The sequence below is a fragment of the Python bivittatus genome, unplaced genomic scaffold (genome assembly GCF_059951505.1).
Source record: "Python bivittatus isolate LINGU-HERP-01145 unplaced genomic scaffold, Pbiv_v1 ctg000020_np1212, whole genome shotgun sequence".
NCBI classification, from domain to species: Eukaryota; Metazoa; Chordata; class Lepidosauria; order Squamata; family Pythonidae; genus Python; species Python bivittatus.
The window spans coordinates 24,004,860-24,029,946 of NW_028277030.1; the positions used below are offsets into that span (position 1 = coordinate 24,004,860).

General features: G+C 37.8%; 1 protein-coding gene across 1 annotated transcript in view; it reads left to right on the forward strand.

The window, feature by feature from the left end:
* The first annotated feature begins 1,360 nt into the window (after positions 1–1,360).
* NBAS (NBAS subunit of NRZ tethering complex) overlaps positions 1,361–25,087 on the forward strand; it is a 191,603-nt gene continuing 167,876 nt past the window's right edge. Inside the window, exons 1-12 of the mRNA XM_088135940.1 lie at positions 1,361–1,776; positions 5,296–5,350; positions 8,421–8,454; positions 9,116–9,193; positions 10,115–10,162; positions 12,616–12,659; positions 14,395–14,528; positions 15,257–15,390; positions 15,474–15,572; positions 19,919–20,063; positions 21,511–21,576; positions 22,159–22,287. Of these exons, the coding sequence (XP_087992066.1) occupies positions 1,639–1,776; positions 5,296–5,350; positions 8,421–8,454; positions 9,116–9,193; positions 10,115–10,162; positions 12,616–12,659; positions 14,395–14,528; positions 15,257–15,390; positions 15,474–15,572; positions 19,919–20,063; positions 21,511–21,576; positions 22,159–22,287 (1,104 nt within the window). The 5' untranslated portion in view covers positions 1,361–1,638. The remainder of the gene's footprint in view (positions 1,777–5,295; positions 5,351–8,420; positions 8,455–9,115; positions 9,194–10,114; positions 10,163–12,615; positions 12,660–14,394; positions 14,529–15,256; positions 15,391–15,473; positions 15,573–19,918; positions 20,064–21,510; positions 21,577–22,158; positions 22,288–25,087) is intronic.

Below are 25,087 nucleotides of genomic sequence, written 5' to 3' on the forward strand. Positions count from 1 at the left end.
AGCTCAGATATTTTGGCCACCTAATGCGAAGAGAGATCTCTTTGGAGAAGACCCTGATGCTGGGAAAGATTGAAGGCAAAAGGAGAAGAGGACGGCAGAGGATGAGATGGTTAGATAGCATCACTGAAGCAATGAGCATGAAACTGACCAAACTCAGGGAGGCAGTGAAGGATAGGAAGGCCTGGCGCAATATGGTTCATGGGGTCACGAAGAGTCGGACACGACTTAACGACTAAACAACAACAACAACAAATGTTACAGGAATCCAGGCATGATTGATTATGTAACAGTCAGAAATTAGGCCCCTGAAAACAATAGAAACTTCTTGAGAATTATACATAAAATTACAATCTTTTAAAAAAGAGGGAGTACATTTTTTATAATAAATGTATTTTCTTTCTTTCTAGATGGTTATTACCCAAATCCATTTGTAAACATTGGAACTACATACAATGCTTCTCCTTCAAACATCTGTTTCCTTCTTCAGTCACATTATAAATTGACTTGTTTTGCAATGCAGGTTTTGGACTAAATGGCCTTTTGTTTCTTTAACACAGATTATGATTTAAGCCCTAATCATATTTACTCAGGAATAATGCTTACTGATATCAGTACAGTGGAAGTCTGTACCAGGACTTAAAGCATTTTAATGTTCCAAATGTCAAAACTACTGAAAAATATAGCCTTTCCCCCAAAAGCTTGGAAGTACCTTGGTGTTTTTATTATCTCACGTAGTTGTTGCAAGCCTACTACTTAAAAATGTGTCTGACCAATGACAGGCTGTAACCAGATCAGTTACTGAACTCTGCAACTGTGGAGTGTAATGCAAGAATTCAACTACTGTAATACTTTTCCCTAGGGCTGCTTCTTTGTGTCTGAAATAGCTTCCTCTTGAAATTCTTTCAGTTTGATAGCACTGAACCAGGGCTGGGGGGCATGGGGGTTGAGGAGGAAAACCTTTCATTTTCAATATATTTCTTAGGATACTATATTTATTACTGAATAATGATTTCCACATTATAAAATGTTACCAAAAATCTTTCATAGCTTCTGTAACTGGATGATCATTAAAGATGTGGGAAAAGTTTTATGCAAAAGCCCCAAACCACCAAACAAAGAACATCTGTCTTGTTTTTTTTATCCAACTGTGCAGCTTCATTTAAAACATTTTTTTTTTTGCAAAAAAGCCCCAGTGTATTCAATGAAACATTGTTCCACTCCAATCGCGTTAGAAAAAGACCTCTTAAAGATTATCGCTGAAGAAATCCAGACGGTCACTAGATGACAGCCAAGAGATCGAGAACCCTCAATTTGCTATCTCCTAATGGCCTTGCGGATTAGTGCAGCCCACGTCTAGTAGCTCTATTGCAAGGACTGAATAGTCCATTCCAGAGGCACAAAACTACAGGATGGATTTTAAGGGGAGTTGCAACAGCAGCCCCTGAGTTCTTGACGGCTTTCTGATCCACCTTGACCCTGGATTGCGCGAGATTGTGCTCAAGGAGTGAGAGTCCCAGGATCGCGAGCGCAGCCCCGAACTGTTCTGAGCAGGGACTGTAAAGCGTTAAGAGAGAGAAATCTTTGCTGGCCTGGTTTGTCCGCTACAGGCCGCCGTAGCGGGGCCAGCTCGGTACAGTCATGGCTGCCGCCCGGGGAAAGAAAGAGGAGAGCAGCGGCTGTAAGACGAGAAAAGAGGAGGATGAGGAGGATGGAGAGGATAACATTCTCTACGACTTGCTGATCAACACCGAGTGGCCGCCGGAGAATGAGGTGCAGGTGGGTCTCTTCGCCGTTGCCGCACATGCATTGCTTGCCTGCTGGCGGCGAGAACAGTGGAGCGCTCGCCACGTAGCAGGGGAGAGGTCGGGTCGTGAGAAACGACCGCGTGTCATTGACTTCTTAAGGGCTGCCGCTTGTTTATGCCCCAGTTTTGATTGTGTGCCCGTGGGGACTTTAGCAAGAATATCTACGTTGCAAAAGAGTTTGGAGGTCCTCCTCTGATGGTAGAATAAGCTCCCTTCTGTCGTTAAAGATCATGTCAATCAAAAGTCCTTCGGACTTCAGGATGAAGAACCATTATAGTATGGCAGAGAAGTCAGTCGGTTAGTTATATTCTGCTATATCCTGTATTTCCACACAAAATAATAATAATAATAATAATAATAATAATAATAGACTCGATAGGTGGATAAAAACACTAAGTCCAGTCTAAACAACTGGCTGACTGTGTGACCAACAATAATAATTTATTAAATTTATATGCTGCCTGACTCCCAGCAACTCTGGGTAGTTGATTGATTGGTTTGATTGGAATAATGAGCCATGCACAATATATCAACCCATCTTTAAAGAGGTGGTAATGTGAGGCTGACTTGGAAAACCTAAGTAGGTGCTTGGATGGGAGACCAGCGGGGCTATAGGCTAGAAGCTGAAAAAACATCCTGGAAAACAGGAGCAAAAAGTTTCTATATTATTGTCAATAATAGGTACACATGACCATGTAGGAATTGAGCTTGATTTGAGGGAGACTTTACTTTAATAGGTTAAAATTAGATTAACAGGTAGCCAGTTGAAAACTTTCAGTTGGAATATTAAATGGCCAAATGAAAGCAACCTCTAACTTCACAGAAGCAGTATTATGTGGGGATCCTGGGCATGAACACGACAAATAACATGCTGTGGGTTATATGTACTTTCAAGAAACGTATGATTGATTCATGCATCCAGTTGCACAGCAACCTCTGTGCATACGCATGAGGCTTCTATATAAAAAGGATGTTGCGTATGTGAAAGTTGTCAATAATCTGAGTCTCCTTTATGCTTTTTGCTACATACTCAGTGGAATACTTATCACACATGCCTCTACAGTATTTCTTTGTTTTCACAGGAGTCCTATCATCTTTAGCTATGTAGTTACCTTAAGTTAGTTGAATACATTAGGTTTTTACTACTGAGCTTTTCTTCTAAACTTCCATAAAACCCAGTTTCACAAGATACATTTTTTTAAATAAATGAAATCATATCACAAGAAACCTTGTGCCCATTGATAAATTCAGTAGCTCAGGATCTAAGTGGATAAGTCTATAGTTTTAGAGTGCAATGTTATATAAAAACCATTGTGTTGACTGAAGTTTATTTCGTAGAAGGTGGTGATCAAATGGAATCTCAGTTATTACTCTACCTCCCTTAGCTTACAGATTGATTAATGCTATACCAAGTAACCTTTCCTGATAGGTAGATGTTACTTATTTTTGTCTGTCTGTATATATGTGATGTTTAAGTGTGATGTTATATAAACCAAAATAAAGGAAGGTTTCAGGTGTAAAACTTAAATGTTTTATATGGAAGAATAAATAAAATTAAAACCACTTCTCTATGTAGTCACCACAAAAAGTTTTATTTGGAGAAGTGAAGTTATAATGTTATTTGTGATTAACTTTATAAGATCTGTAGGTAAGTGGAGTAGACACCATCCTAGATATGCATTGGATCATGCAGATGTTGATTGTAGGGTACCTTTTGATGCCAAAGTGGTTAGGAATTGGGTTAGACATTATATGGGGGTCATCTGGCAGAAGGAATGAGATATTATTGTTACTGGCTGGAGAGTGTATTTTTATTTATTTATTAAATTTATATGCTGCCCATCTCCCCCAGAGGGTAGCTCTGGGTGGCTCACAATTAAAATCCAAATGTTAAAAACAATAAAAATATAAATATCCATACTAAATTAGCTAAAAAAATACTATATAAAAAGACTATATACAATTTGAGATGGGGGGACAGAATCCATTACCCCCCAGCCAATTGCAACAATGCAAGCCCTCATCAGGCCCCCAGGCCATCTGGCATAGCCAAGATTTTACACTCTTCTGGAAGGCCATGGGAGTGCGGGCGGACTGCACCTCAGGTGGTAAGTAGTTCCACAAGGCGGGGACCATGGCAGAAAAGTCCTTCTTCCTAGACCCTGCCAGCCGAAATTCCTTGACTGGTGTTGTCTACAACGTGCCCCTTCTTCTGGACTGAGTGGGGTGGGCTGATATAATGGGGGTGAGACAGATTCTCAGATAACCTGGTCCTGGGGCATGAAGGGTTTAAAGATAATAACCAACACCTTGAATTGGACCTGGAAGCAAACAGGCAATCAATGCAGCTTGTGTAACAGAGGTGTTATATGTGCCCCCCTGGGGCGTTCCAAACTGTCCATGGTGCTGCATTTTGTGCCAACTGTAGCTTCCGGCTACTCTTCAAGTGTAGCTCCATGTAGAGCATTTTTTAAAAATTTTTATTTTATTTTATTTTTATTTTTGTTCGAAGCGTAGTGATTTTTGGTTTTTTGATATTTCTGACAGAGCCTGCCAAGTTTCCTTCCTGAGGGTGTTGTCTGGGCATGGCTCTACAAGGGACATGTTGTTTCTTATTGGAAAGATAGATAATAATTTATGCCCTCTTTGTGGCATTATTAAAATTATCAATCATTTGCTATGGGACTGCATCTGATTTCTCCCTGAATGAGAGGTTCTTTTTCTGTCTGTTCCTTCTATCGGTTCCTCTATTACATCATTGCAGGGACTGTTTGGGGATCATTGTTATTGGTCATTAGCTAGAAATTGTCTGTACAGATCTTCTGTACAGACTTGTACATTGTACAAGTAATGATCTTCAATCATTCCATCACCGTGAAAGGTTGTGATGTTAACTTATGATTTTCATTAGTAGAACCTTCCTGTCCTGGATCAGCATAACCTTTTACAAGAAGAAAGTGAAGCAAATGTATTGGGCAATGGAGCTTAATCAGCTTCTGAACTGATATTTATTAATCATTTTAAAAAGTTCTTTGTCTGCTTGATTAAGGTAACCTACTGCATCTGCCCAATGACTCCTTGCTAACTGAAGCCATCAGTGTCCTTTTTATTTATTTTTGTTATGCTAAAAATTCCATGGATAATTTATGCCATTAGGATTGTTTTCGTATTTTCCGGTTAGTGACTGTAACATTATGTTTCTTATTGAGGAATATTCCCAAGAAAGAGATGCTTAACAGATAAAGGGAGGACCTATTGCATGCCTGGATGACATGCAGCATTGAATCTGTTATTTGTTTTGTGTTTCCTTACCTGGCTCTGGGGTGAAGTATTTCCTGTACAGCTTACTTTCACAATTCTCTAAAACAGCTTAGAGCTGAACTTAGAGTTTTGAAGACTTGCTCAGCCTAACAGTTAATTCACAAACTACATCAGCTTAAAGGTCCTGCAAATAAAGCATTTGCTGAAAACTCTCTTCTTGTTCTTACAGCCAAGAGGCAGCCGGAAGCATTGTGCATCATTTATCATCACAAGAATGATTATGGGTAAATATGCTAGCTTGATTATTCAATAGATCTTATGTGGCTAAAATTAATGTAGTGTGAATTAATTAATTAATATAATGTATATGGTTGCCCATCTTATAGAATGGAAGTATTATGGCTTCTATATGTTTATCATGTGTTGTTGGTGCCATTTCAAGTTAATTAAGTCCAGAATTCTGAAGCATTTTTTTTTTGAGTCATTAGGGCAGGAAAAAAAAAAAAGACTGGCAACAATTTTACAATATTTAGTTCATCCCATTAAACCAACTCCATTATAAATTTCACTGATGCACTAACCTAGAAAGATTTAAAAACAGCAGTTACAAACTGTTCACTAAAGTTATAGATCATGGCTTGTTATTTGATATTGTCTTATACTATATCCAGAGCCTAGTATAATATTAATTGCATAGCATTTACAGGTAGACCTCGCTTAATGACTGCCCATTTAATGACCGTTCAAAGTTATGGCGCTGAAAAATTAACTTTCTGACCAGTCTTTGCATTTATGACCATCGCAGCGTCCCCATGGTCACGTGATCAACATTCAGGCGCTTCACAACCAGTGGGCATTTATGACCATTGCAGCATCCCATGGTCACGTGATCACTGTTTGCATGCTTTACACCTGGCTTCTGACAAGCAGAGTCAATGGAGAAGCCAGCAGTAAGATAGCAAGTCATGGTCATGTGATGCCTCACTTAATGACCAAATGGGAAGTGATGTTGTAAGTCCATTATGGTCATGTGATACTTTGCTTAGCGACCATGTTGCTTAGCGATGGAGCTGCCAGTCCTACTTGTGGTTGCAAAGTGAGAACTGTCTGTATTGGGAAACATGATGCTTTGTAAGATTCCTCCCTTTTCTTTTTCTCCTATCTTTTTCCTTTAGCATTCTGTGATGTCCTATTGGTATTAATTTATTCATTTCGAAAGAGTAGCATAGGTCTCTCTGGATCTTTTTTTGTATATTCGATGCATCTGTATGTACAGTGCATTCGGAAAGTATTCAGACCCCCTTCACTTTTTTCAGTTTTGTTATGTTGCAGCCTGATACTACAATCATTCAAATCCATTTTTTTCTCATTAATCTACACTCAGTACCCCATAATGACAAAGTGAAAGCAGAATTTTAGAAATGTCTGTAAATTTATTAAAAAGAAAAAACTGAAATATCACATGTACTTAAGTATTCAGACCCTTTACTTAGTACTTTGTTGAAGCACCTTTGGCAGCAATTACAGCCTTGAGTCTTTTTCAGTATGACGCAACAAGCTTTGCACACCTGGATTGGAGGATTTTCTGCCATTCTTCTTTGCAAATCCTCTCAAGCTCAGTCAGGTTGGATGGGGACTGTCAGTGGACAGCCATTTCCAGGTCTCCAGAGATGTTCAATAGGGTTCAAGTCAGGGCTCTGCCTGGGCCACTCTAGGACATTCACAGAGTTGTCCCTAAGCCATTCCTGTGTTGTCTTGGCTGTGTGCTTAGGATCATTGTCATGTTGGAAGGTGAACCTTCGGCCCAGTCTGAGGTCCTGAGCGCTGTGGAACAGGTTTTCATTGAGGAGATCTCTGTCCTTTGCTCCATTCAGCTTTCCCTCAACCCTGACCAGTCTCCCATTCCCTGCTGCTGAAAATCACCCCCACAGCATGATGCTGCCACCACCATGCTTCACTGTTGGGATGGTATTGGGCAGGTGATGAGCAGTGCCTGGTTGCCTCCAGACATAACGTTTAGAATTGAGGCCAAATCGTTCAATCTTGGTTTCATCAGACCACAGAATCTTGTTCCTCACAGTCTGAGAGTCCTTCAGGTGCTTTTTTGCAAACTCCAAGTGGGCTTTCATGTCTTTTGCACTGAGGAGAGGCTTCTGTCTAGCCACTCTGACAGAAAGCCCAGATCGGTGGAGGGCTGCAGTGATGGTTGTCCTTCTAGACCTTTGTCCCATCTCCACACAGGATCTCTGGAGCTCAGTCAGAGTGACCATCGGGTTCTTGGTCACCTCTCTTACTAAGGCTCTTCTCCGATTGCTCAGTTTGGCCGGGCGACCAGCTCTTGGAAGAGTCCTGGTTGTGCCAAACATCTTCCATTTGAGAATTATGGAGGCCACTGTGCTCTTGGGAACCTTCAGTGCAGCAGACATTTTTTTGTAGCCTTCCCCAGATCTGTGCCTTGTAATAATCCTATCTCTGAGCCCTGCAGGCAGTTCCTTTGACCTCATGGCTTTTGCTCCAATACAGTATGCATTGTCAGCTGTGAGGCCTTCTATAGAGAGGTGTGTGCCTTTCCAAATCATGTCCAACCAATTTAATTAACCACAGGTGGACTCCAATCAAGGTGTAGAAACAGCTCAGCAACTATCAAGAGAAATGGGAGGCACCTGAGCTCAATTTCAAGTGTTGTTGCAAAGGGTCTGAATACTTACGCCAATGTGATATTTCAGTTTTTCCTTTTTCATACATTTGCAAACATTTCTAAAATTCTGTTTTCACTTTGTCATTATGGTAGTACTGAGTGTAGATTAATGAGAAAAAAAATGAATTTGAACAACTGTAGTATCAGGCTGCAACATTACAAAATTGAAAAAAGTGAAGGGGGTCTGAATACTTTCTGAATGCACTGTAGGTGCATATACCTGGTTACTAGTTTCTTTATTATGTTAAATAAGCAGTAGGCCACAGTACCCCACTGTTAAGGGTAGAAACCATTGCCACAAAAGGAGTAGACTAATGTGTTACCATCAGCACCCTTTTGCTCCTGCCTACATGCTGCCTTTTCTGGAAGAAAAAAGATCACGTGCTCTAGATTTGGTGTTCATCTTGAAAACAACTGGAGAAAACGTATCAAAATATGTATTGCTAGCGGGTAAGGGTGTTAAGGATATGGGAATAATGAAAAGCAGATAAATATAATTTTATTGTTTCTATGCATATCCCCAAATACAGAGCTAACTACTTGGAGAAGATTTTTTTTTTTTGGTGGAGGAAGTAAGTCGTAGGTCCTTTGACAAAACAGCTGCAGAAAATAGCCTCTTGCTTTCTTTTAAAGATAATTATATTTTTCTCTTCTAGGCCCTGCATTGTTTCTGCGCCACTTCTGGTGCAGGTAAGCTATTGTTAAGCATAACCAACTAGAATTCTGTCTTAAGTTACTCTGAGAGTATGTCACTTTAGAAGTGTTGTTTTATCTTTTAGTGTGTATAATAGCATTTGGAAGATATAATGATCTTTGGTTCTGAAATAGTAATTTTTGAAGATAAATTTTGTTAAATAAAAAAGGCACTTGGATTTTTGTGCATCATTTCAGGATACTGAATGTTTTATATATATATATGTGTGTGTGTATGTATATGTATGTATATATAAAATAACTTGAGAGCATGATTCTGATCAAAGAATTTAGTACATTGCTTTTTATCTTATTAATATTATAGTGATTTATATCCTGCTTGCAAGGATATAAATCTTTGCAATAAACCAATAGTTTAAACAGATATAATATTAGATGGCAACAAAACAGCTGGATAAAATAATAGGAAAACAAATAGCAAAAGTGGTAGTACAACCACTTTTAGTATTTCAGATATTGTGTTCATTCTGTATTTCGCAGAGCTATGCAAGATAGGTTCAGGAGCTCTATTTGGGGAGGAATTTGTATACATTCCTCCTACTCACAATTCATCTGCCCTATTCTAACAATTGTTCTGTAATTAAAATTCATAAGCATCATGTTTTTTGCTCCAACATAAGCATATTTGTATTTCCAGTAGTGCAAAATCATCTCTCCCTGTTGGTTTTGTCCGCCTGGTCAGTAAACAGATGAATTGGCATCTAGAGCTTGCGAGGTAGGTGGCTTTCTTTTTCCTTTGAAAGTGGGACTTTACAGTAATTGGCTTTGGACTTCTTGCGGTTGAAACTAAATGCTTTAATATGTAATCTTCAACAATGTAATTTTGCTTTGTAATCAAAGTCAGTGCAGAAAATGTCCTCCAGAGTTCAATATATCACTTTTGAAAGATATCAAATTCCTGAAAGAAGAATCTTTTGCCTGAGTTCAAATTTGATAAAACTGATAGGGAATTTGAGTTTGTGAATAAATAGCAAAGAGAGAGGTAAGAATCCTGGTTTTTGTTCTTTACATAGAGAGTTGTTTTTCATTCATAGCCTTGGCCCCCAGTCTCTGCTCCATAAATCCTGGTGTTGGCCACTTACATTTCTTTGCAGTTTCTGACTTGGGAGATCTTGATATGAATGTATTTTGCCAGTGAAAATGGATTCTGAGTTTTATGGTGGCCATAGGATTCCTCATCTTACCTGTGCTCTCAGTTTTTATTATATGTAATGCATAGATAGTATGAGATCCAGACTTGATCAGACTTAGAGTTAAGTTAACAATGGCTACTGATTTCTGTTGTTCAACCCTTTATTAAATCCAGATCCAATCCAGCTCATATATTTTGTGCAACCTATAAAGAGAGATATATTCTCAGGGTATTTCATGCTCCTAGTACTTTCTGAAATACCATGTTCACCATTTAATGGCAGATCTACAATTTAATCTTGGGGTACATTTTTAATAATATCAGAGATAATTTAGTTGTTCAGAGATAGATGGATGGATGGATTGATTCAGGAGCCAGTAAAAAGCTGAGGCTATCTCACGTTTGCCTTGTATTTAAACTTGACTATATAAAATGATTTCTGAGGTCTCTTGGAAGCAATAATCATTAGCTTGTGATTTTCATTCAAGCCTTTTCTTTTGGTAGCAATGGAAAACTGTTAGCAGTTGTTCAAGACCAGACTATAGAAATAAGGTAAGTGAAGAACAGCACAATTGTACACCTAGATCCAAATGAATTTAGTGGGGCTTACTTGCGCACAAATATATTTATAGGTTTGCAACCAAGATATAGAAGAGAATGCACCTCTTTTATTTCTTTCTAGCTCTCTTTTCTGTTTGCCATGGATTTAAGTTTTAGTATTCATATTGCTTTTAGGACTAAGATAAATTCTGAGAATGGTGAGGGACTTGAATTTCTTTTTATTTTAAAAAATCTTTTATCTGAATAACTTCTAGTATGTTAGGCTGAATTAAGGGGTTAATATTTCTTGTGCACAAAATGGGCTATAATTTATGAAGATGATCACATCATCCTGTAGTAACTGGTTAAAGAAGCAGTGATTTGCATTGTTTATCTGTAAGACAATTGATCAGAAAATCCTAATACAAACCCAGTCTTGGGTTTTATAGATATCAAATGGGAAAATGCAGACAAGACGTTCTTTAAGCAAGAATGCTTTCCAGAACTTTCTTTGCTGTTCACTCAATATTTTAGCTTTTCTTCCGCTTCTCTCCTCCCGGTTATTTTATTGATTAATGGAGCTTTGCACAGTGGTTGCCCAGCATGCAGATATTAAAAGTTTTGCATAGGAACAATAAAAACTGAAAGGGGCAACTTATGGCTCCTGCTACCCTTTGCAGCTTCTGAAGCCACCTATGATCGTGCCACTAAAATTTGTTGATTTTAATTCTTAGTACAAGCTTCCTGCCATTTAAGGTCTGAAACACACAAAAGCTAAAGTGTAAGTTTTAAGTCTACCTAATTCAGTTTTATAAACATTTTGAAGAGTATCTTCAAACCACTCAAATCCCAGTCCTCTCATCCTGTGTGACATGGTTTCACCCATCATTCCCCTCTTTTTGCAGCACTTGGCCATTAAAAGTTTGTACAGCCCTAACATAAGCCAAACCCCAAAGGTGTGCTCCTACTATTGTCATGGAAGTATCTCCCCCCCCTCTTTCTATTGTGCTCCCTTCTTTCATGTTGCAGATTTAATGTCACAGCTATTGGAGGCAGAGATTCAAGACTGTTTGTGTCTGCTCACCTGCATGTTCAAAAAGTTGCTGCCTCACATTTGGACTACTGTTAATATGAAAAGGCACACAGTTCCTTTAAGTCAGTGTTTTTCAAACTTGGCAACTTTAAGATGTGTGGACTTCAACTCCCAGAATTCCCCAGCCGAGTTTAACATCTTAAAGTTGCCAAGTTTGAAAAACACTGCTTAAATCTTAACGGCAAAGACTAAGGCCCACGAGAACCCCTATATCCTCCCAGAGTCTGTTGTCTACCAGCAACAAATTGCTACACTGATTCAGCTTCTTTTTGCCTCATTGTGTTCCCTCTGCTGTACATTAGACTTGAGCAAGTTGGTGTAGAGATAGTCCTTGACCTACAACTATTTGGTCAGTGACCGTTCCAAGTTACGATGGCACTGAACAAATGGCGGTTATGACCAGTCCTTGGAGTTCTGGCCATCTCAGCACCCCCATGGTCACATGATTGTGATCTGGGTGCTTGGCAACCTATTTGCACTTACGACCAGTTTCCAAGCGCCCCCGATCATGTGATTTGCACCCTTCCCTGCTGGCTTCCTCAGAAAATCAATAAGGAAGCTGGCAGGGAAGGTTGCAAGTTGCTGGAGTAAGTCTACCCAACCTGCGCACCCTCCCCCAGCCCCTCTGCACTGGCCACTAGCACACCCCTGTGTACCCTTCCCAACTTGCACCTCTTGTGCACCCCCTCACCCCCTCATGCACCCTTGCCGACCCACGCAGCGCCTCTCATGCACCCCCTCATGAACCCACCCTGACCCACACATGGTGCCTCTTGTGTACCCCCTCACACCCTCCCTGACCACACAGCACCTCTTGCCCACCCTCCCTGACCTGCGTGGCACCTCTTGTGCACCCTCCCCTATTCTCCTGACCCACGTGGTACCTCTGAGGCAATCTTGTGCAGCCTCCCTGACCCATGCGGTGCCTCTTGTGTACTCCCTCACACCCTTTCCCCAACTCTCCCCTGCATCTACCTGCATCTGCTTTATGACCACATAGCTTAGTGACAGAAATTCTCATCCCAATTGCCGTTGTAAGTTGAGGACTACCTGTATAGAGTGAGGGGGGAGTTGAGAGCATTTTTTAGCATTCTTTTTCCTTTATTAAACTGAGCATCAAGTGACATATAAGGAGATGTGAATTATGGCAAGTATGCTCATATTTTAAATTGAACGGCGAAATAATTACATTAATTTAAAATGATGCTTAATTTTCACTTCCATTCACTTTGAAATCCTTTTATATGGACCAGCCTCCTTTTACCGTACAGTCTTAGCCCCTGAAAAGTAGCGTAGACAATGATCAAGACATTTGTGAAGCATAAAAACATGCATTTCATATATTTCTACCTGTCAAATTGAAATGTTGCAGGTCTGCAAAGGATGAGTTTGGATCTGTCATTGGGAAATGTCAAGGTAAGTAACCTTTTACTTTCAAGTAAATTACAACTTAGCCAAAAAAAACAAACAAACAACCCAAACCCCATCAAATGCAACTCTAACTGCAGTTTGGTTTCTAGCCACTGCATCCTATTTCCTCTTTGTTTCTTTATGTTTCTCCTTTTCTACAAAGAGGTGTTTAATATTTTGGCCCCATTGAACTTGCCCATACTTGATTCCCCCTTCCCTTTAGCATTGGTTCCCTTCTACAAAACTTGTGCTTCCTTGAAGTTTACTTGTAACTACTATTTTGTGTGTGGCTAACGCTACATTGGCTCAGTGAAGATGATCATTTGGAGAAGGATTAGTCAGAATGAAGTGGTTACTCCTCAGAAGGGTAGGGGACTTGATAGTTAAGGATATATGTTTGTATTAGCTCATTTTATGGCTGAGTTATTCTTTAAACACATGTTTATAAATGAAAATACCTTCTGATGAGAAAATATTCCCAGTTGTGTTGCACATGAAAAACATCTGCTTCTCAAATTCCATCAGTGGTTGCATGGATTTAGTAATGTGGATTTGGCAAGCTCATAAGCTCCCAAATGTTCCTTTGTGCTTGTCTTTGCATGTTCAGCCAGTTGCAGTACCTCTGTTCAAAGCAAAGGCACTGAATGCTCGAAAATATAGCAAATATGGGCTCTTTGCAGTGGCCAGGACTTATATTCCAATCTATGTTACTTTAACTCTGCATAGGACTGTGGCATTCTTTGCAATCAAAGCTGCTTGTGGAGGAAGGGGCTTAAGGCCCTTGTAAGTTATATATAAGTTTCTGCACCTGTAGTTAGTATGATGTGAAAGGAGTGTCTAGAAGAGGATGGCAGCAATAGAGCAATTCCTAAAAATAAGCCAACTTTGTCCTAGTTGGTCTCCTGAAAACAAGGTTTTGCCAGAGCTCATATGAATTAGGTCTGGGCATATCCTTTGATGAGAGATGCATTGTCTGGATCCACACCATGAATAAGCCATAACAACTCAGAAGCTCAGTGTGACTGTTTCATGGCCCTCCCAAGATCTTCCTGGCAGGATATCTAGGCAGCAACCATGCCAAGCCTTTGAATGGTTGCTTCATGCCTTTACATTATGGGATCAGAGTAATGGCTTGTTCATTGAGGAACCTACTTGTGCAGGATCTTATTCCTGATTTTGAGGCATACAGATCTAAAGAAATAGAAGTTGTGTCAGCCATGAAATAAGGGAGGCCAAAATCAACTGGTAGAGCATGTGATTGCTTTGTCCTAAAGAAAGTAAAAGAATTAGTCAGTGACATACTTGAAAGACTTGCTCTTTAAAACATTTATGGATGTAAAATAAGCAGATGCAACAATATTGTATCTTCTGATCTCTTTTTGAAAAAACATAGTTTTGAGAGCGATTGTGGAGACACCTTTGTGTAAGTGCAGCCCTAGTTTTTTCCTCCTTTCCCATAACTTTCAAGTGCTTTCATTATAATTCAGAACTTTCAATCTCTGATTGTGATTCACTGGCCCACTTCCACTCCATGGTTCACAGATGACCAGATCAACATTGTGTCTTCTCTCAATACAGAACAGCTATAAAACAAACCAGTTATTTTTAGAATGACTTTGCCATAGGGAACATTGGAATATGTATCTGCTATGCAACAGTTCAAGAGATAGAGTTTGGAAAAAGTGATTTTGCTAACCATTTGTAATTTGGAGTTTATCAACATACCTTCTTCTCCGCGTAGTTCCAAAAGATCCTAATCCACAATGGAGATGTGTTGCGTGGAGTCATGATTGCACTTTGCTTGCCTATGGTGAAAGCACAGGAACTGTTCGAGTATTTGACTTGGTCGGCAGTGAACTCTTGCTCATCCAACCGGTATTTTCTTTTCCTTTGCAAGCTTTACAAGTACAATTAGCATGCAGTGGAACCTTCTTAGTCTTTATAGTTTTAATGGCTTAGGTCAAGAACTTGCATTGTACGTGCTTTATTGCTCATTTTTTTGAATGCTATTTTGCATGTATATTGGTAATCTTGCATTCTTTGTTTGCAGATATTTGAACAAGGTATATTTAATTTTATATGTGCCAGCAAGGCTGCTGATGTTGGCCTGGAATTGCTGCTCTTGTAGACTTCTAAAATAATAATTCCAAACAGAACATCATTTAGCACTAATACCTGTATTTTGATATTGGAAGACAGACATCCTTTTGTGGATCAGAGATCTCATTTGCCACAATATAATTTTAAGAATCATAAATATACTAACTAAGCTTTTCTAACAGGCATGTTATCAAACACTGAAAAAATGCAGGAAGGGATGGGTTTTGAAAAAGCATCTAATTATTGGAAGAATTTTCACTTACTCATTACTTTGTTAACTATCATTAATAAGTGTTAATAATATTACATGTTGAAATTTCTAAACAGTAATACTGAAGAATACATATTCTCTATAAAATGTTAGGCTCACTTTTAATAATATACTATTGAGAGATTTAATTTCTGGTTTTTAAAAAGCTTGGTTTCAATTAGAAAATGTTTTCTAGCATTTGAAGCCTTCTTTGCTGAAAAAATTTTTTTTTTAAATCTTTATTCTGGAATAGGACACTAGTTTCCCAGGGGACTTGACTGATGCCATTGCAGGATTGATCTTCCTGGAATACAAAGCCAGTGCTCAGTGGTCAGCTGAATTGTTAGTCATCAATTATCGTGGTGAGCTGAAAAGCTACTTGGTGAGGTAAATATGATTTAATGTGTCTACCAATAATTTATTGGGAATCCCATTTCATAAAATAAATTCTGAATCTTCTCTTGATCTAGTGTTGGAACAAATCAGAGCTACCAAGAGAGCCATGTTTTCAACTTTAGCAAGCATTATATTAATGGAATAACTGGAGTAGTTTATCATCCTGCACATCGGTAAGATTGTGTAGTTTAAATAATTGTTTTAATGAAGTAGCCCTGTGCTTGATATCATTTAGTTGTCATCCTTCCCTTCTCCTGAAATGTTTGGTTGCAGTGAGGTAATTAATGAAACTTAGCAATCACTGGCACTTGTAAACATTAGTAATAATGTGTCATTTGGTTTTGGACGGTTGATAGATGGTCATTGTTGCTAAGTCCTAAGCACTCTGACATCTTCTGTAACTACTGTGCCAATGCAAGAGGATTTAGATAAAAGTTATTGTATGTCAGGAGTGCACAATTGTCGGCCTTGAGAGGTAATCTAAACAAGAAGCACACCCAGAAGTACTAGCTCTAACTTTATTGTAAGGTTATGTTAACAGAATCTTGCAAGTCTGAAAGTACATCTCTCCCCCCCCGCCACCTTTATAGCCCAAGAAACTAGGGAGGGTCCCTTCTGAGATGTTTGCCGTGCATCCTTTGTTTTAGCAGGCTAAGCTGCCTCTTATCTGCCTCTTGTCTAGTCTGCAGCTCTTCCTCCTGTTTCCCAAGGTCATTCCCACATACCATTACAACAATTTTCATTGGGTCAAGGACAATAGCAAATTTTACACAGCATGTGAGGGCCACACTTTAAAAGTGGGTGTGATCAGGGATAAAACAGCAGAACATTATGAAGGCTATATACATTTGATAAATACATTTCATATTTATTTATTTACTTTATTTGCATGCTGCTCTGGACAGTGGGGAAATTTCCTACTAATGGATAAAGACTTTTGATCCAACTTTAAATGATATTTCAATAAATATATGTATGTATTTTGTATTGTGTATCCCTTATAGGTCTCTGATGAATAGTTTGCTGAATCTAATAATTGAGAGTGAAGTAGAATAATATGGAAGCAAGCTTCCAAACTAATTTTTGTTATTGATTATGACCCATTTTTAGTCCAGAACAATTTTTTTTCTCTAGAAATGCTACCGTGTTTTTTTTTCTAGCAATATTTTAACTCTGTTACCAAAATGTTGAAAAATTATCTTGACTGTTGCAAAATATTGTTGGCAAAAATCCACACTCTCTGTCCTATTTACAATTTTATTCAAGCATAGAATAAACTGATCTGGAGCTCATGGCTAGTACATGTATGTGCCAGATGGTCCTTAAAGGTTTTTCCAATGCACTGAAGATATTCAAATTCTTTAATGTATTTTTGTAAAGTTTAAAAAATATTTATTTTTAAATTGCTTTGGTTTGGATTTGAGATTTTTGTTTATTTCTTGAATAGACTTTTATAACCTCTGCTTTTTGCTCTTTCCCCTTAATTTATTAGACTATGATAGTGTGATGGGATGTATCTATGAGGAGGAGAGTGATGTGGGAGATCAAGGCTATCCGGAAGGAGGGGATGCATTCTAGGAGGGGGGAAGAGGCAAGAGGCAACACAGTCCGCAAGGGGAGTGTGCGAAGAGGAAGAGATTCAGGATAGCCACTCCCTAGAATCCAGGGTATATCCACTAGTTGCTGTGGTATGGATTTAGTTTGGCAAGATTCTGTCTATAGGTGTAAGCAAATAAAGGGATTGGACTGGACTGGACTGTTTCATTGTTGTTCTTGGGCTGGGCCTGACAGATAGTGGGTATAAAAGATACTTTAATAAATTGTTCTGTGATTTATATTATTTGATGCAAATTGTATAATATGCAGTAAATCACAGAAATGGTGTGCAAGTTATGTTTCTTAATTCTTGTTTCTCTTGTTGTGAGTACTTCGAACTTTACTGAAAATATTTATTGTCATGTTCTTTATCATTTTCCCTAGAACTTACTGTCTTGAGTTGGCCTTGTTCTTCAAAATGTTATACATTTTTGAAAGGAGCATATTTACAAGATTTAAAAGTTAACCATCTGTTTTGTATTGTTCATTAAATTATTGTTCTTCCATCTCTGACATATTCTCTACCAAATTGCCTCCCTTAATGACCGTACCACCTAATGACAAATTTTCTGGTCCCTATTGTGGTCATAAGTCGAGGGCTACCTGTATCTCCTCCTCTTCCTCCTCACAGCTCTATTACCTTTATCATTGTCCTCCTCCTCCTCTTAATTTTCATTCTGCCTTTTATATATTTTTGGTCAACTCAAGGCGGTGAACATACCTAATCCTCCTGCCTCCTATTTTCCCCACAACCATAACCCTGTGAGGTGAGTTGGGCTGAGAGACAATGACTAGCCCAAAGTCACCCAGCCGGCTTTCATGCTTAAGGTGGGACTAGAACTCATTGTCTCCTGGTTTCTAGCCTGGAGCCTTCACCACTAGACCAAACTGGCTCTCTTCAGCTACTTTATAACTTATTGTTTGTCTTTGTTGTACAAATGTTTACTGATTACTACTTCAGTGTATGACTTATTTCATAGTTTCCCAGGGTATAATGCTTAATTGCCTTGCTCCTTCTCTCTTATAAGGGAGAACTGTTATATTTGTTGCACTCACATTTTCTCGCCCTCCTCTCTGATAACTCTTAACTCATTCATGATGTAATTCAGATATTTCTGTTGTTGATCTCCTTCCCATGAGCTTTCTTTCAGTTACTGTTACATGCATGTATGAGTTCAGATAATTTCTGAGTTAGTGAGCAGTGAAATTTTCCTTTGATACCATCTCTCTTAAACAGTTGCTTCTGTTTTGCATTTTCAGCTCTATGAAGAATTGTTTAAACATTTAAATTTATGCTGCAATGCCTTTTTTAGTTAATAAAATGTCTTGGGTCTAACTTGATATAATAGCTTTTTTTTTTTTTGCTGTCATGTTTCAGGTAGCGTATGAAGAAATGTTTGAATTATGAAAAATATCAGTTTTCTGAAATTAAGTGCTTCGAACTTAACCCTCTCCCTAAACATGTAGTAAAAACTCTACTTTCCAGCATCCTGATGAATGGGAAATCTGTAGAATCCCCTTGCAAGGTTGCTGTGTATAGATGAGCAAAATAATCCATCCCTGGGATTAGAAAGTGAGGTAGCATCTCAGTATCACTTCTAAAGCCAGCGAGCCCCGCTAGAATGCAGAAGAAACTAATAGAAACTCCCATATATTCTCCCATATATATTTTTGGAAGCAATTAGAACCTTTTTTTGGTTTTATATTTGTTACTGCCAAATATAAAATTTGCATAGCAGACCAAACTCTGTGAAGGATCCACAAAGTCAGCCAACAACACAGATCTCAAGCAGAAATGTTTGGGTCAGATGGTTCCGTAAAGTAAGCCTTTAGTGTAGTTAAGCATTAAGAAAATGGAATACTGCCACTTGTTCAATAGTATTGTTTATGGTTTTAGCATCATAGAAATTACAATCCCTGAATTCCTCTTACTGGAAGATAAATAGATCTCTTTTTTATGTTGCGGAATTCACTTTATTTATGTATTGCCCTGGAATCTGGTCACATGGTTTTTTTCTCATAGGAGAAGGATAGCACACTTTATAAATGATTTATTTAAATAATGCTTGATTATCATTCTTAGCTGTAATGTGGTTTGTTTATTGTGATTTGTGGCCTAGCCACTAAGCAGAGTTGCGACTGCCAGATGTGTGGTTATATAAATTGATATAATTAAACATTTAATTTTTAAAGAAAATCCTGGTTATCTGAATTGCCGGGGGGGGGGGGAATCATTGCCAGCAAATCTAAAGGCAGAAATGAATAAAATCTCTTGGCCACTGAAAAATTACTGGAAAATTACTGAAGAATTTAAATGGACAAAATTTTTCTCTTGTAGGGATGGATTTGTTTAATTTTATTATTCTGTACTGGATGACTGGCTGATGAATGTGTGAACTCGATTACAGGGACAAAGCATTATTCATGACAGAACATGCTAACTGTTCATCTACCACTAGGTGGTAATATTTAACCACCTGCAAAAAACCCAAACCAAAACAAAAGAGTAAAACACTGTTTCATGCTTTTATTTGGGCAAAATGATGCCATATCTCCTCACTACATATTTTTAATTTACAATGAGTTCTAAAATAAAACAAAACAAAACATGTAATTACTTTGAAAATTAGCTTGCTGGATTAATTACTTCACAGTCTTATACCAACACTTAGTGGCAAGTACAGTTGAATTCAAGGAGGCTTAGTTCTTGATTTTCTTTCTCTCTTTCTAAGTAATAGTTTTAAATAGGAATTGTGAATTGGGATTTATTATGCACAGGTGGCAGAATGATATAAATAATTGTTTTACAGGATGAAATCAGTAATTTTTAAATTACGGCAGATGAGAATACTTTTTGCCATGGCACAGATTTGAGGAAAGAAGAGGATGCCAAGCTAAATTGTGTGTGATCTTCTTGTGATAGGCTCTTGATTATCGGTGGCTGTGAAGTGGATGATGATGGAGCTGGAATGTCTAAAGCGGGTAGTTGTGGTTTGTCAGTATGGAGAGTTCTTTCTGGATCACCCTATTATAAGCAGGTTACTAATTATGAAGACGATGTTGGGATTGTAAGTATAAATGAAGTGTATTTGGACCATTTGTATCTATTTTCTCTCATTTGATCTCCCATCAAAAGCATTGGACTAAAGTCCCTACAATTCATTAACAGTGGGCAGTCCCTGCATTTGAAGTTACATTAAGCCATAATAAATGTGTAGTGCTCCAAACAGAGCCAACACTTCGCTTTGTTAAGGAATTATTCAGAGGTTGCGATTGTATGATATTCTTACTCTTAAATTAATTTCAGGTAGACAGTTGGGTGTGCAGAGGGAGAACATAGCAGTAAGGAGTGATCATCATCTGAGTATATGTACATTGACTATTACATCTTAGAATAGGGATGGGCAAAATTTTCAACCAAGATCTACATTTAGGCTCTTCTTCTTTGGTAATGACAAAAGGGGCATAACAAATGGCACAGTATGGGGCATGGCTGAACATTTCAACCAGTGTTGTTTTTTTTTAATTGTTGGAGGGAAATTGATGTATTAAGCCCAGCAGAGGTCAAATACACCTCTTTTTAGGATTGAGGTATTTTGTGGATGGTGATTATTTTATAAAAAGACAAAATCATACTATCCAAATTCAGCAACTTGGTGAGCGAGGGCCCTCCAAAATCTGCATTATGTACTATGGACTTAGCTTGGCTTGATATGCAGATTTAAGCACTGGGTTGCTGTTGAATTTTCTAGCACACCACCAAAGTCATTTCCTATCAGTCACTGTCAACTCAGCCCCCATCAAGTTCTGCTGCCTTCTGTATTATTGAATGATTTGTGTATTGAACTATATAAGTGTTTTCTTTCACCAAATCTCCTTGGGGAAAAAACCTAGGGTATGGGATGCTTCTAATTGCTAGCAAGTTTTTAAAACAATAGAGTTGGATGGTTTGGGGGGGGAAATGGCTCTTACTATGCAAACGTGCTAGAAGAGTTACAAATTAGGGGGAATGTCTGTTTATTGGCCTTACAAAAATGACTAAAAGATTGAATCTGGTTATACTAAAGTGTTATATATGTCAAATGTATCATCATGATTTATATTGGAAATAGACATCTGGAACCTGCTGTAAATATGCAATTAATATTAAGTGTCTTGTTTCTTCTGATGTTTTGGATTTTATATCCATAAGGGCCTGCCATCATAGTTAACAGAAGGATTGGGGGAATGGTAGACCTAAACATCTGCAGAGCACCAGGTGTCCTCTATGTGTTGTAAAAAAAGCACAGTAAGAAGTCAATCCATATTCTTTTCTAGTTATTGAATGAGTCTAGAATGTTCTAGGAAAGGTTACAGTATCAATACTCATGATCCCTACTGCTGTAATTTCTATTGTATAGGAATTTCCTGAAGTCTACATATGTATTTTATATATATATTTTTTTGAATTGATTCTTTTTGCTTTTAGCTTCTGGCAGAAAGAAAGTGAATTTAATACAAGTTTGTTTTTAACAGGCCAAGAAAAGTTCATTGTTCAAGATCTTTCATCTTTCATTTTACAACAGGCAAGGAAGTGAAAAGGTAATGGAAAATACACAAGAGTCGTTGATTATTAGATTCCTATGCTTCTAAGGAAGGTACATTGTCAGATATATTCTTGATTATGATTGCCATCTGGCTGTTCAAAAACAATATAATAGTGATAAAAGAGGCTTAATTAAATAAAGATGAAATTAATCAGTTTTGGGTCCTTGAGTATGAAAGAAACTCTAGCTACTGTTTCAAACTTGTGTAGATTTAGTGGAACCTATTCATCCTCCTGCAGCTTATGGGCCAGGAATCTGATCCTGCTTGAGGGTTAAACATTTGGATCTGATGAAAATTATATACAGGGGTAACATCAGAATAACGGCATGGTACTTTGAAGTTTTCGGTTAGTTTGCTTGGCTGTTCTCCGGACGTATGGTTCGTTGAACTCAATATTTCTTGCTTTTGAGTAAGCATGCCTACGATTATGCAGTCATGAACAACTGTTTCAGATTTTATACTGTGGAAACTCTTGAATGAGAAATATATCTTCTTTGAAAGTGGGAAGAAATGTGTATTGTGATGTTCTAAATTTTTTTTCTTCCTGTTCTAATCATTAACTGAAATACTGGATAGGATGGTATCTTCAAGATGAGCCTTTCTCCAGACAACACTCGCCTAGCAGTTATACACTTCTCAGGAAAACTGACTATTTGGCGCATTCCTTCTTTGAAACAACAAGGAGAATGGGAACAAAGTGACCAGGTATGTGGCCATACCCAGTGACTTGCATGGGATTTCTTCTTCTTTGGAAGTAGTGGTGATATTTTTTAGTGTGGGAGAGATATATCTAAAATGGAATGATGTTTTAAAAAATAACTTCATTTGTTCCATATTGAAAAAAAAGGCTAATTAGAACTTATATCCATCCAAGAAACTTACACAGATTTAATAAATAATTGGGCTTGGCTACTTTAGCGGTGAGCCCCTTTAGATTTGGTAGGATTTTCTTATAGTATGGCACATATAGGAAGAATAGACTACCTAATGTTCTTCCAGATGTTTTGGGCTTCAGGCTTATTAGACTCTATGGGTCTGCTCAGTGGTTGGGAATTATGTAAATTGTGGCCCAAAACACCTGGTAGAATCAGGTTGTCTGTCCGCAGCATATAGGCTTGCAGCCAAACTCAATATGATTAATGAAAAAATTATTTTAGTCGGAGGACAACAGTACAGTTTGAGGCAGAATTATGTGTAGCTTTATGCATTCAACTGCTGCATTTAAAAGTTTTGTATTCTGCTTACTATAATTTCCAGAGATTAATAATTGCAAAAAACTGCAGCCAAGCTCACCACCTACCTACTCAACTTTGCTCATCTGATTTATGTCATAGTAACAAAGTTAATATTTGGAAAATTGAATTGTAATAAACTGTATATCTGGAAAGACACTATAGAGGCATAAACCTTCCTTTTTTCAGTATGGAAGAAAATGAGATGCTTAAAACATAGGTGCAACAATATTTCATTTATAAAGCATTTTCAAAAGAATCTTTCAAATTTCAAAAAATAAACTTTGTTTTATTTCATTTAGGCTTCCTATGATTTGGATGCAAAATCAGCTGTCTAGTTCATATATAGGTAGTACTCGCTTAATGATGATAATTGGGACCAGCAACTCCGTCGCTAAGTGATGCAGTCATAAAGTGTGATGTCATGTGACCGTGCTGACTTACAACGGCAGTTCCGGCACTTCTGGTTGCTATTGTTAAGCGAATCCCACATGGTTGTTAAGTGTGATGTCACGTGATTGTCATTTGCGACCTCCTGCCAGTTTCCCCATTAACTTTGCTTGTTAGAAGCCGGCAGTGAAGGTCACAAATGACAATCACGTGACCTCAGGATGCTGTAAGCATTGTAATTACAGGCCATTTACCAGGCGCCCAGATTGCAATCACATGACTGTGGGGACACTGTGATGGCAGCAACTATGAGGACCAATCATAAGTCTCCTCGTTCAGCACCATTGTAACTTCAAATGGTTGCTGAAAGAGTGGTCACTAAGCAAGGACTACCTGTAAATAAATATGGGTATGATCAGTCTCAGCAGGCTTAATCCTAGTTAGCTACAATCACATCCTTTCGTTATTCACCTATGCAAGTTTAAATAAAGCACTACCACAGTCAAGTATCTAAATAGTAGACTTTAAAAAGAAAAAAAAAGGTAGAAAAATCCTGGAATTAATATGTATTTAGTTACCTAGAAATCAGAATTTACATATATTCTTTTTCTGTGTAGCACCTTAATTGTACAGTTTGTTGGAAAGTAATTCTTAGTGGTTAAGATTTTAATTTGCATTAAATTATGTGTCACCCTGTTATTCATTAATATTCTTTCTTTATGTATGCTATTCTGCCCAGCATATCTGTAACCCTTTTAGCAAGAGGGAGTGGGGTAGGGCTTGGGATTAGCTCCTGATAATCAATGCTCGCTGACATCTGGATGCATTTGTGATCACTTCTTATGTTATGCTTGAAGAAAAAAGAGCTAGATGAAAGGAAAAAAATGTTTAAAAACTAGAACAATGGTAATACATCATTCATGTTACAGTAGAAATTTGAGATTGTCATTTTTCCTCTATTTTTTAAAAACTTCCGTTGACATCGATAAAAGCAGAGTGGGGTTGGTTGGTAGGTTGGTTGGTTGGTTGGTTGGAAACAGGAGACTTGGAACAACATTTTGTCCAGTCCAAGCCTGACCATTGACAGGAACAAGGTTTAGATTTTTAGTTTTCCTAAATTGGATTTAATTCATATGTTACTTTTGGATAATTCTTCTGACTGTTAATATATTGAATTAGGACTAATTGCCTCTGTTATGTCTGTAAAATAGCCATCTACAGTGGCGCTTAGAAGTTTGTGAACCCTTTTGAATTTTCAGTATGTCTGCATAAATATGATCTGTTCTCCACACAAGTTCTAAAACTAGATAAAGAGATCATTTTCCTCAATAAATAAATGAACAAATATAATGTTTTTGACTCATTTGTTAATTGGGTTCTCTTTATCTAGTTTTAGGACATGGAGATCACATTTTAAGTCATATTTATGCAGAAATATTGAAAGTTCAAAAGGGTTCACAAATTTTTAATCACAAAGGAATCAATAAAAATGGTCTTCGCTCATTGTAGAGTTGGCTGGTATGGTTATTCTGGGATTCCCAGTCTCTGTCATTGCCCTTTTCTTCATTAATTTGCATGTTCTCTCCAATATTTAAACGGAGAATTGTATTATTGTTTCAGGAGTCATGACTTCTAGAGTCATCCTACTTTAGCCTAACAGGAAAATGTATGAAGGGATTATGTTCCTATATAATTCTTAGATTTAGCGCTGCAGTCATTAGCAATTTCTGCAGCTTAATGCTATATTTGAAGAGATAATAGAGAACACTCTTCATTGTGTACTGGTCGATGACCATAATAAATTTTAAATAAAATTAATGAATAAACATTCTTTATTGAATGAAATCTTCATTTGTCCAAATCCTTGTTTGTGTCCCTAGTGC